The sequence below is a fragment of the Phaenicophaeus curvirostris genome, chromosome 2 (genome assembly GCF_032191515.1).
Source record: "Phaenicophaeus curvirostris isolate KB17595 chromosome 2, BPBGC_Pcur_1.0, whole genome shotgun sequence".
NCBI lineage: Eukaryota > Metazoa > Chordata > Aves > Cuculiformes > Cuculidae > Phaenicophaeus > Phaenicophaeus curvirostris.
Window position 1 is genome coordinate 11,003,048 of NC_091393.1, and position 12,902 is coordinate 11,015,949.

Sequence of the window (12,902 nt, forward strand, 5' to 3'; positions counted from 1 at the left end):
TGGACGAGGTGCTGAGGGATATGGTTTAGTGTTTGATAGGAACGGTTGGACTCGATGATCCGGTGGGTCTCTTCCAACCTGGTTATTCTGTGATTCCGTGATTCTGTGAAGTCCCTGTAGTGACAATGCCTGCATAAAAAATTTCCTTCTGTAGGAGGCCAAGTGGCAGACTGAAATGCAGATACAACAGGAATAATATTTTGTCCATGTCTCCTTGTGACTGCATCCCTTTGCCTGAAGGTGCTAACTCAGTCAAAATGTCACGCATTCTACAAGCCTATAAGTTGGCATCTGTTTGTGCATGTGCACTCAGACACAGAGGCTTGAAAAATGATATATAGATTTGATTAATTTTTATGTTGCTCTAGCCAGCCACTTTAACTTCTTAGTACCATAAAATGAGGCACTGAGCATCTAATATTCATCCTCTGAGGATAATAATTCGTTATCAGCCTGGCGTGAGAAGTTCTGGTCATAGCTGAGGTTATTTATAGCAGATATTATTATAAAAAGACCATGTGAAACCTGTCATAAACATTTTTCACTCTTACCTTGTCCTGAACTAGTAAAGAAATAGATTTTACTTTTGCTCCTAAGGAATACAGTTAAATAAGACTCACCAAAACAAGGAACTTACTAACCCATCTTATCTTGATCAATTTTGGACCCAAGTCAACCATAAGAGTAATTGTAACAAAATCCACGGACCCAGGTTGACTTGTATTGGATTAACAATATGGTATCTTATTTGTCACAGTAACTATGAGAAACAGCACTTAAGAAAAATATTACAGAGCAGACTAGAGAACAATGTAGGCCTGTTGCATAGAGCAAGAGTACTAAACGCTGTACTGAGGTGATATAAAATTACTGTCAGTGAAACCATATGTCTTAGTAGAGATGTTAACAGCAATAAAAATAATTAATCTTAAAATCTTAGACATTAATTCTAAACTTTAAAAATTACTGTTAGTTTTCTGCAAACAATCACACAAAATAAGAAAAAAAAGTTAAGTGTTCCCTGGAAAGGCTGTCATTAAAAGAAATAGTTTCTTTTAAAGTGAGATCTCTTCCAATTAATGAAATATTGTCAGAGTTATGATATAGAAACAAGTCTTAAATTTTGGCAATAATATGACAAAGAAAGCTGCCTGCACATTCAAGGTGTCAGGTTTTATACTTTCAATCATCTACAAAAAAGTGGGTTATTAAAAATTATCTTATTTCAGTAAAAGATATTACAAACATATTTTATAGGTACAAACAAATAGCATTTTAAAATCCTGTTAGATCTTTTTTCGTCTGCATGGGAAGAAAATGTATTTTGGACACCATGAACTTCTGATCAAAAAAATTAAATATGGTAGTGCTGGATAATCTTAAAAATATTGAAACGCAAAGGATGTGATTGGAAATACACAGTATCATTTTATGTTATCAGATTAACATAGCACCAAAACAGTCCTGTGTGCTTCAAAATCTTGATATAAAATAAAAGACACAGACCTGTGTAGCAATCAAAAACATTTTTTAAAAGGTGATTTGTGTTTAAATGTGTGTAAAAGTCAAGCTTAATTTTTGCTTTTATTAAATATAAGGTTCAGCAAACATATTGAAACAAATTATTTGCTAACTACTGCTGCTACCTAACAAGACATCTGTTATAATGTACAGGATAGTTCAGAACTTTTTACCATTCAGAAAGTGGTGCAATAGAGTTGGGAGAAATTGTTAGTTCAACGTTCTAATGCTTGTTGAAGTGGAGTCTTAATAGAACACGACTAAAATTATCCCTTTTGCAAAACCATGTAAAGCCAAACTGAAATATGGTTTTTCACCTCCAAGTCTAACACATACTATCCTACCTATGAAGCTGAACTCACATCAAAGTAATTTAAAAAAAACTCAAAAATGGTTAGCACCCAAAAAATCTATCATTTGTGAAGTTCTAAATGATTGTCAAACAGCCACTTCAGAAGTCAGTGACTTCTCCCAGTGGTGAAGGAAAACATTTGACTAGAAACTAAACCTACAGCTCTCCAAATACTAATTGGAATACAAATGCATGTGTTTAAGACTTATATAGCTTCTCAAAGAAGATTTAAAGGCATTACATTCAGTCCTGATGTTTCTTCTTCTACCAAACATGGAAACTTCCATGTTCGTGATTTTCCTTTTGCTGTTTTTACTGAACAATAAAATGAAACTTGTCTTTAAGGTCTAACTCTCAGCTACATAAATTTGGGAATTTCTATGGAAATAGTCCTTCACCAATTAGAGGAGGAAGTTTTCCAAACTAACAAGCCTGAACTACACTGCTACTTCTCAACATGGAGCCGTGGTCTTTAGAGAATGCCAAAATGGTGTCTTTGTCTCATGCAGTACTCTAGATCACTCTGCACATATAGCAATCTGCTGGACACACAACTTACATATGAAAAATGGGAACAGACCCTGAGAAAAGCAAATCCATTGGAAGAACAGATATTGTTTAATAACACAAGTTTGAGAAGTTTGAATCCTTCCCATGGACACAAAATGACAAACGAGAGTAGTCATTTCTTTTCTGATGCGAATGATTTGAATTTATCAAAATTGCAATCATAAATATAGTTCGGGATTTTAAGTGCATATCTAGGGTTAATTACTATTAAAAATATTTTGCTTGACAATTTTATGCATCCCTCAGAAATTCAACATTACTCAAGTTACCATAATGCTACTTGTGAGCTTTGAGTTCAAAACCATCCTGATGTGGAATGATGTTTTTCCAGTAACGGCTGCAGCAGATTTTCACTCTATGGTAATACAAGTTCTAAGCGAGTCAGGTTCAGCTCCTTCAGCCTCGTGTGCAATTCTCATCATTTCCATGTATCCAGAAGCAAATCTGGGCATATTTGAGAGGAGTAATTCGTACTGCTACATTGTAATCCTGCTGTTCACCATTGACATCTACCCACTGATGGCCTGAGTAAACAGCGATGATTTTGCGTTTCCACTTCTTTTTGCTCGGCTCCTTAAGACGGAGATAGACACCAGATCCAGTGGAGCCAGGCTCAGCATCACAATACTGATAAAAGAGATCATTGGATTCATCAGAAATGCTACAAAATCTATAGACCAGCTGCCCAGATCGATCATTGTCAAAACCTGAAAAGTGGATCATGCTCCCTGGCATCATTTTGATTGTTGGGCTGATTCCCAGCTCCATGTATTTCCTTTTGTGGGGACGCTTGAGCTCAAGAACAGCATAGTCATAATCCAGGGCTATATCACCAGATACTCCCTTAAACCAGCCTTTAGGGATGTGGGTACTCTTTACCCTGGTCCACTGGAAGGACGGTTTGCCATCTGAGGTCTCCTGCTTCCTCCCAGACCTCCTTTGCTTTCTCCCACCACCTTTGGATTGGCGTTTTAGTTCTGTGGCAACTTCGGGATCCTCAGAAACTTCTCTCCTATTTCTTTTAGCACCTTTGCGTTTCCTGCCATCGCCTCTCAATTTTGTCTTCATCAGACCCACTCTCAGTCTTTTGCTGCCTTTAACATAATCCTTGCCATCATGCAGACAGTGGGCAGCTGTAAGCACATGCTTGGGGGAAATAAGAATTCCACTACAGCCAGTGGAGATCTTCACAGCTGTGTTGAATGGAAAGTTTGTCATAAACCGTTTGTCATAGATGCTGAACCTACTGTCCGTTCCATATATCTGCCTCTTCTTTCTCGAAGACCTTTTTGTGGTTTTGTTTCCAGATGGGCCGAGCACTAGTCCGAGGACATTCACTTCAGTCAGGGTCCGTGTACCGTTTTCAAAAACAGTCTCATAGGATAGGAAGTCCTTCAAGTCAGACAAGCTTGGCACCGGCAATTTTTTTTGACATTCAATTCCACATACACTGTTCAGCTCTAATTTGGTTTTTGCTTCAAATTTAGGGCTGTCAAGGGAGAAAGTTCTCTTGCTCACAATCTGGGGAATCTTCTTTAAGTGCCAAGTAAAATCTTGTTCTGTTTCTGTTCCATTAGTGAGACCCAACATAGGTATGACAAATATGAATAGCAGTAACATGTGCTCCATTTTATCTATGTTTTTCTAAAACAAGAAAGAGAGATTTGAAAATACACTTTGGAAAGACACACAGTTATCTTAGTATCTTCAAAACAGAATCATGCAATATTAGCTCTGACATCAGTAGAACAAAATTTAACACTCTGCTCAATATAGAAACGCCTCAGTTATTCCCTGTATTGCCTCCAACACTTCCAATGGTCTAGCAAGATGGGTGCAGACGAGCCAGTCGTCATCCATGCTGAGCTACCTACTGGAAGATGGAAACAGACAGATTTTACCTGCTTTTCCCTCAGTGGGGCAGTAGACTAAGTTATTCCACTTTGTATAGCACCCTGTTTTTATTTATTCCTCAGGAATGCAATTATATTTTATACTTCTGCTTGTCTTCTCTATAGCTACTTTCCCCAACACCAGACACCTAAGGTTCAGCTGGACAGGATGCTGGCCATCTTGTCTAGACTGTGCTTTTGTCAAGGAAGGTTGGACCAGATGATCCTTGAGATGCCTTCCAACCTGCTATCCTATGATTCTGTGATTCTATAATACAGGTTGTAAGGTAGAACATGGTTGAAAACTACTAATTTATTCAAAAAATTGCATTGAAAAGACAGACAGATTACACTCGTGAGACTCAGGAACCCTTAGGAAACCAGACCAATTTTCCTCCCTCATGTAATGGTCAAAAAGTAGATGCTTTAAGTGACCTAAAAGTCACCAGGGGTTCTGCATTATACACCCAGCTAAGAGCTGTGAGTCTACCTGCTGTGGAAAATGGTACTTGGCTAACTGATCTCCCAAGGAACTGACTTAGAAAGATCTCCTTTCCCTTTCAAAGTTTATATTGTCTGGATGTGACAGATAGAGCGTTCGGGGCACCTAAAGAAAGTGGCAAGTCCCATTTTAAATGCCTTCAGCTTTCGATGCTCTGAAAGGCATGGGTCTTGTGCAGATTCTGCATTGTATCTCACTGTGTGCCACCAAAACCTCATTCATTTCCTGTGTGCAGATGTCTGAATCTCTTTCAAGATGCCAGAGAATTTCCAAATCACAGGTAAGTGAGGAAAGTAGAAGGTTGCTGGTCTAGAGGAGTGTCCTGGTTATATACTCGTATATGCAGGAAAGCCCAGACAAATAGGAGGGACAAGTCTGCTGACTCAACACATGCCTTTTTCCTGCAGGATCCCACAAAGGCTACAGGAAGAGTGCCATCTGTGCCTTATGGTCACATGTGGAAAGCCCCTCCTAGATGGGGTGATGCACCACAGAAAGGGCTGACACTTTAAATGGGAAAGACAAAAAGCAGTATTATTCCCATAGGTAGCTGGGAAACATGCTGAAAGAATGTAAAATTGTTAGAAGTCTGTGACAGAGCCAGAAGCTGAACCCAGAAGTCTTGATTCTGAGCTCAAAACATTACTGAGAAGACTGTTCTTCTCCTTTGGCAGCAGTGATGTCAGTGGCATTATCCAACTAGTGGTCACTGCCATCGGGAAAGCTGCCCTCTGTTTCCAAATCCATCATTTCAATTACATGGAAACCTCAGCTGTGCAGAAAGAAAAGGCCTATGATTAAACTTTTAAAGTTAAGCAATTCAAGGACACGTATGTGGTTAAGATCTCTAGTTTACACGGTAATGGCAGTGTAAACCAGGGCAAAGATAACTTCTTTCCTTTACTTGAGCTTAGTTTAGAATGAGTATTGCCATACAGTGAAACTGCCTGTTTATGAGCTAGCTAAAGATCTAGCATCAAAAAGAGGAGTATGGGCGCAACATGTAAAAAGAAGAGGTAACATCAATTTAAAACAACTCCTATAATTTTGAGGCATTGTCGCCATATAGACATCATTCTTGTCTACAGAGGTAACAATTATCACTTTTTAGCTAACTAAGAACTATGGTTCAAACACAGGTTGTTGCTTCTGATGCCAAATTCAGAGGATGGTTTTGTTTTGTGTATTTTTTGACGCTTTTCACTTGCGCTTACATGGAACACCAACTTTGACTGGGAGTTTACTTAGCAGGATATACATAAAGCAAATTTCACAATACAGTATAAACAGACCCGCCCTGGCTTTAAAGTAGCTAACTCAGGTTTTGGAGAAGATGTATGGACATCTGGAGATTACAGTGACTCACAGATCTAAGCTCTGGGGAGAATGCAGTCATACTAAAAGGTATCTGAAGGTTTTGAAAGCAGACCATAGTCACCCCAGGCACACGATTTTCTAGACAGACATCAGTCGGCCATATCAGTCTAGATTACCGGTATAGCAGAAATACACATACTTAAACATTAACTTTTACATTTGAAGTATTGCTTTGGCTATTCCTCAATTAGTAATAAATTTTAAGAGAAATGATGATTTTGCATATCTATGAATAAACGAAACGCTATCAAAATAAAGAAATATTACAATGAGAACATAAGAGGAGCTTTCCTGGCTTGACCAAAGGTCCACCCCCTCTAAAATCCTGCTTCTGACACTGGCCAAATGCGGATACCTAGGGTAGAGCACAACAGGGCTACCATGTATGTTGCTCCTTCCTCACACTCTTATCTTACAACCAGTTGCATTTTAAGTGAGAGCTAGTTGCTGTTGTGTGAGGAAATCTCAGTAGATTTCTCTTTCATAAAGTTGCTTAGTCTTCCCTGGAACCTATATAAGATTTTGTATTCACTGTGTTCTGCATTGAGGAGTTCCACATCTTAACTACACACTGTATGAGGAAGCACCTCCTTTTCTTTATTTTCAGCCTGTTTGTTGATAAATGATGTGTTATTACTGTGGAAAACCTGGTTGTAATTTGCTTTGTGCCAGTATAGCTGCTGAACATATAAAAGGTTTTAAAATACCCAAGCTTGAGAATGCCTTTTCTATGCTCTTTCCTATGTCTTCCCTTTCTCAGCCCTTCCTCAGGATCTGGGTATTCGCTATTTCTTTGTAGTGAAAGCTCTTTCAGTAACTGCTCATTCATACAGAAAGTCTTAGAGGTGCCTGGGTTGATGTCATTCCACTGTGATGGCTGAAGTCTTCCCAGCTGGACCCATAAATAACCTGGCTTTATAGAGAGACTTTCTGCAAGCAGATGGGTGGAGTACTATGGCTCCCTTCCACCACTCTTTAAAAAGAAAAAAACCCAAAACACACAACCCTCAACAGATGCATTGGAGTCTCCTATTTGAAATACTACATTCAAGTGCTCACTCCTTACAAAGGCAGTATCAGAAGCCAAGATTTTCATCATTTATAATGAACCACTTGTCGCTCACAATGAACCAACTACCCTTCAGTAGAACTGGAAGAAGTCCAAGCTGAGGAACTTGGTGAAAATTGTAGTTCTCATAGCACACCAGAACAGTGGTCCTACTAGGCAGCATCGTCATTTACAGCCATGTACTTAAGCTCTGTTTACTAACCCAATCTCTACCATTTAAGCAAGGCCAACTTCAAGCATGGACAATGTCAATAGCCCAGTACAGGCTGCAAGCAAGGGGGGGAACACAGGGTTTCCTCTTGCCAGGGGATGGTGATGGAAACGTGTAGATGGCTGCAAAGATACCTGTGCAGGATGAGAGAAGGGGGGTGAGAATACAGTCCTCAGAGGAGGAGGAAAGGCCCTGATAAAGCTACAAGCTGAACACAAGAAAAAAATCTCAACATCTTACACTTTCTGCCATACTGTTCTCCACTCTTCCTCCAAACCCCAAGATGCTCTGCCCTTTCCTTTCCTTCACTCCTTCCCCATAGAAATTTTGGGTTGGCTTACAGTAATTAGAAGCTTTGAATTGGCTCTGCCTTTTTGGTAGGATGAATTGCTTCAAAGAAGACAGAAGAAAATGTAAACTAGAAAGGGAGAAAGAGATCCTTAACTCTGTGAAAATGTTTAAATTCTCCTTCCAGATTTCAAACCCAGCTGATAATGTCAAAGACTCTTTATTCGGTGGCATTCTAGTGGCCAGGCATCCGTGTACAAGTAAAAGCACTTTATTTCTTCTTCCTTCTTGCTTCCAACATCCAATCTTTCTTCAATCACAGAACAAAACCCACCCACATCCTAACTTTTCAGGATATCCTTCAAATATTTTGTCAGTATAACTTATCTTACTCCAGAAGAATGAATCTCAAATGCTCAGGGGAAAGCTTGTAAGTTAAGAAGAACTAGAGTATGTTTTCTTTCAGGCTACCCCAGAGTGAATTTGCACGTATAAAAGTTGTATCCAGCTACCCGGCAGTGTTTTATTTTGGTCTGCTCAGTGCAGGCTGTGCTGTGTGGTTTGCTTTTTATTGTAGGACACATTTCAAACTAAGCTCACGTAATTTTAAGTGCAATTTTCAGACCATAAAATATTAGAGGCTGCAACACTAACCAGCGCCTTTAACTGCTTTTGGCTTTGTTCTTATTCTTGAAGTTGGAATTCACAGTTCTACCCTGATAAACCAAAACAGAGAACAAATTTCGTAAATCTCATGCTCCCTGGAAGAAACCATTACCCTGACCTTATCCATCTCACTCTGTGAGATGTGTGCACACTATGTGCACGTATCTCATCCTCCACTCTTACTTATACAGAAACCTCCCCCCTGCGACTCCTGGCTCTTCCAGCTTCAGCAGGCACAAGAAGAATTCATTTTACAGAATCACAGAGTCACTAGGTTGGAAAAGACCTCCAGGATCATTGAGTCCAACCATTCCTATCAAACACTAAACCATGCCCCTCAGCACCTCATACATCCGTCCCTTAAACACCTCCAGGGAAGGTGACTCAACCACCTCCCTGGGCAGCCTGTTCCAGTGCCCAATGACCCTTTCCGTGAAAAATCTTTTTCTGATGTCCAGCCTAAATCTCCCCTGGTGGAGCTTGAGGCCATTCCCTTTTGTCCTGTCCCCTGTCACTTGGGAGAAGAGGCCAGCTCCCTCCTCTCTACCACCTCCTTTCAGGTAGTTATAGAGAGCAATGAGGTCTCCCCTCAGCCTCCTCTTCTCCAGGCTAAACAACCCCAGCTCTCTCAGCCGTTCCTCATAAGGCCTGTTCTCCAGCCCCTTCACCAGCTTTGTTGCTCTTCTCTGGACTCTCTCCAGAGCCTCAACATCCTTCTTGTGGTGAGGGGCCCAGAACTGAACACAGGATTCGAGGAGCGGTCTCACCAGTGCCGAGTACAGAGGGAGAATAACCTCCCTGGACCTGCTGGTCACGCCGTTTCTGATACAAGCCAAGATGCCATTGGCAACTCAGGTCCTCAGGTCCTCAGGTCCTTATCCTTCAGGCAGCTTTCCAGCCAGACTTCTCCTAGGGTTGTTGTGCCCCAAGTGCAGGACCCGGCATTTGGCCTTGTTAAACCTCATGCCATTGGGCTCAGCCCAGCGGTCCACCCTCTTCAGATCCCTTTGCAGCCTCCCTACCCTCCAGCAGACCCACGCTTCCACCCAGCTCAGTGTCACCCGCCAACTTGCTAAGGATGCACCCAGCGCTCCTCCTGGCCCTTCCAGCTTCAGCAGGCGCAAGGAGGACTCATTTTACGCGGCAGGCGTGTCGGCTGATGTCTGACCCCCCCGGCAGGGGGTGGAAACGCGGCGGGGAGGGCGGCGGGGCCGGGGCTGCCCCTCCGTTCCCGTCTAGGCCGCGGGATGGCGCGCCCGGCCCGCCGGCGGCGCTCAGCGCTCTGCCCGGCCCCTCCCGACTCCCCGGCTCCCCGGGCCGGGGCAGGAGCAGGAGGAGCGGGGCAGGTCGTGCCCGGGGCTCGGGACGGGACGGGAGGAGCTCCCGCTGCCCGCTTCCCCGCGTCAAAGCCCGGGGGTTTCCTGGAAGGAGCCGAAGGCTTCAACTCTCCGGCTTTTTAACCACCCCCTGCTCCTCCTTTCCCTTACAGGCTCTGCTTTTCCACGTCTAATCCAGAGGAGTTCCCTTTATCGGCAGCCTGCAAGTTAAATACCTTGGCACTAGTCTGGGGCTGTTGTTTGGGTTTGTTTTGGGTTTTTTTTTCCTGCCATTCCAAGATGAATTTACTTCCAGCAGCGATGAATCTGGATGAAATTAGTGTCAACTCCAGAAAAGCGTGGGGATGGTAGAGCGAATACTGAGGGGATGAATCAGAACTAAGGGGAGAGGTTGTTCTGAGGGTGAAAAGGCTTCTTCCCTGCTCCCCAAGGAAGACACATTGCAGGCACGGACCTCTGACAGCCCAGCAACTGTGCTGCTTGCTTCTGTCCTGTTAGCTGTCTTCAATATTAATATTAATAAGGAGAAGAAGGAGGAGAAGGAGGAGAAGGAGAAGGAGAAGGAGAAGGAGAAGGAGAAGGAGAAGGAGAAGGAGAAGGAGAAGGAGAAGGAGAAGGAGAAGGAGAAGGAGAAGAGGGAGAAAAAGGAGAAGGAGAAGGAGAAGGAGAAGGAGAAGGAGAAGGAGAAGGAGAAGGAGAAGGAGAAGGAGAAGGAGAAGGAGAAGGAGAAGGAGAAGGAGAAGAAGGAGAAGAAGGAGAAGGAGAAGAAGGAGAAGAAGGAGAAGAAGGAGAAGAGGGAGAAAAAGGAGAAGGAGAAGGAGAAGGAGAAGGAGAAGGAGAAGGAGAAGGAGAAGGAGAAGAGGGAGAAGAGGGAGAAGAGGGAGAAGAGGGAGAAGAGGGAGAAGAGGGAGAAGAGGGAGAAGAGGGAGAAGAAGGAGAATGAGAAGAAGAAGGAGAAGGAGAAGAGGGAGAAGAAGGAGGAGAAGGAGAAGGAGAAGGAGAAGGGGAAGGGGAAGGGGAAGGGGAAGGGGAAGGGGAAGGGGAAGGGGAAGGGGAAGAAGAGGGAAAAGGAGAAGAGGGAAAAGGAGACGAGGGAGAAGAAGAAGAGGAAGGAGAAGGAGAAGAAGAAGGAAAAGAAGAAGGAGAAGCAGAAGAAGTAGGAGAAGGAGAAAAAGAAGAGGAGTAATAATAATAACAAGAAGAATAAAAGTAAGAATAAGAAAAGAATAAGAAAAGACCAATGTAACGTGTCACGCTTTAGTCCTATCAAAAATATATCCCTCAGGCTAAAGAGGTAGGAGCTTTATACCAAACCCTTTAGCTGCCAAGTCCAAGGCACTTAGATTGCTCAGCCTCATCGTTTATTTTTTTTGACAAAACAACCCGTGTAGACAGAACGACCTCGCAAAAAAAAAAAGAAAGAACCCAGATCACCTTGCGGAGCACTTAGCCCTGCACCCCCAGCCCATCCCCGGGTCCCTCCCGGCCCGGGTGTCCCGGCTCTGGGCTCTCTCCTACCTGGCAGCCCGCACCGCAGGGCGAGCGGAGGGCAAGGCGGCTCCGCTCCGCTCGGCTCCGGCCGCGGCTACTGGGGACGGGGCGGGGGAGCGGCCAGGTCTACCCCGGCGGGGGAGGGGATGGAAAAAGGGGGGAGAAGCGGGGGGGAAGAAAGAAAAAAAAAGAAAGAAAAAAAAAAAAGGCGAGAGGGGGAGGGCCGAGGGGAGAGGAGGCAGATCCCGGTGTCTCCGAGGATGGAAAGAGAAGAGGGGGCTCTGCCTGCGGGACGGGGAGCAGGGGGGAGCCGGGAGCAGCGGGGAAGAGGGAGGCAGCGGGGGGGCGGAGGGACCCCATTTTGGGGTGGGGGGGACGGACGGGGGGCGCCGCGCACCTGCGAGGGGTAGCCGGGGGAAGGGCGGCTCCTCCCGGACCTGCCGGGGGCTCCGCAGGGAGCCCGGGAGCAGCTGCCGGCTCCTCGGGCGGCTCCGCGGGCCGGGCCGGGGCTGGAGGCTGTGCCCAGCGGCGTCCTGCCAGCCCCCGGCATGCCCGCCGGGTCCCGACCCTCGGGGATCCCTGCTCCTCGGGGACACCCTACTTCTCGGGGACACCCTACTTCTCGGGGACACCCAGCTCCTCGGGGACTCCCTGCTCCTCGGGGACACCCTACTTCTTGGGGACACCCTGCTTCTCGGGGACACCCAGCTCCTCAGGAACCCCCTGCTTCTCAGGGACACCCTGCTCCTCGGGGATCCCTGATCCTCGGGGACACCCTGATCCTCTGGGATCCTTGTTCCTTGAGGACACCTTGCTTCTCAGGGACACCCATCTCCTCGGGGTGCTCCTGAGAGACTCCTTGCTCCATGGGGTCCCTCTGCTCCTCGGGGACACCCTGGTCCTCAGGGATCCGTGCTTCTCGGGGAACCTTGCTCCTCAGGGACACCCTTCTCCTCCCCAGCCTCTCTCATCAGGGCTGTGAAAAGCACCTTCTTCCTCTTCTCACTGCTCTTCACCCTTCTCTTTCTGCCTTCCCTTGCTGTCCCTTTTGCCTCCCCTCCCAAGGCAGAAGGGTTTGCATGGTGGGCTCTGCTCCATGCATCAGCCTCCTGTACTACAACAAGGTCTTGCCTCAAAGCAAGAAGTGAAAAGCTCATTCACATGTTTGCAAGTGCTTAATCTGAATCTTTTCAGTGTGCTCACATCTGCTGAAAACTCAGCTCATGCTAGATGAGGGCTCACTGATTTGCCAAAACTGGCAGGAAGTTCGTGGCCTTGCAAAGAGATCAGACTGAGATCTCCAGAGTGCCGTTTCGTTGTCTTAATCATAGGCATATCCTTCCTTTCAAAGACTTCTCAAATTTAATGTAGCCGATTATACAAATAGGTTAGAAATAAGTCTTTGGCCAGCAGCTGCACCCTGCAGTTTCGTTTTGAAGACGGACTGATTTCTTCAAAGTGCTGATTTTTTTGCAGATCTGTTTTTGTATTTATTTTTGTGTGCAACTTAGACCCAAAATGTAATAATAGTTATTCATGTGCCTGAGAAAACAAGCTCAAGAATTCCCAGTTTGATTAACAAGACAAGGCAGAAATTAGTGTAAGGTAGTTAAGTTTTACAAGCAA

The 12,902-nt window shown here is 44.6% G+C and overlaps 1 protein-coding gene across 1 annotated transcript; it reads right to left on the minus strand.

Annotated features, from left to right (window-relative positions):
• Nucleotides 1-953: 953 nt before the first annotated feature.
• On the minus strand, nucleotides 954-11,387 carry PRSS35 (serine protease 35). The gene is made up of 2 exons (XM_069851201.1): nucleotides 11,304-11,387; nucleotides 954-4,087 (listed from the first exon to the last, which is right to left on the minus strand). Exon 2 carries the CDS (start codon nucleotides 4,070-4,072, stop codon nucleotides 2,840-2,842), a length of 1,233 nt encoding a protein of 410 aa, XP_069707302.1. The 5' UTR covers nucleotides 4,073-4,087; nucleotides 11,304-11,387; the 3' UTR covers nucleotides 954-2,839.
• Nucleotides 11,388-12,902: the final 1,515 nt, after the last annotated feature.

Bases quoted from the DNA above. Each gene is read 5' to 3' on its own strand.
- PRSS35 (XM_069851201.1), bottom strand. From the start codon at position 4,072: ATGGAGCACATGTTACTGCTATTCATATTTGTCATACCTATGTTGGGT.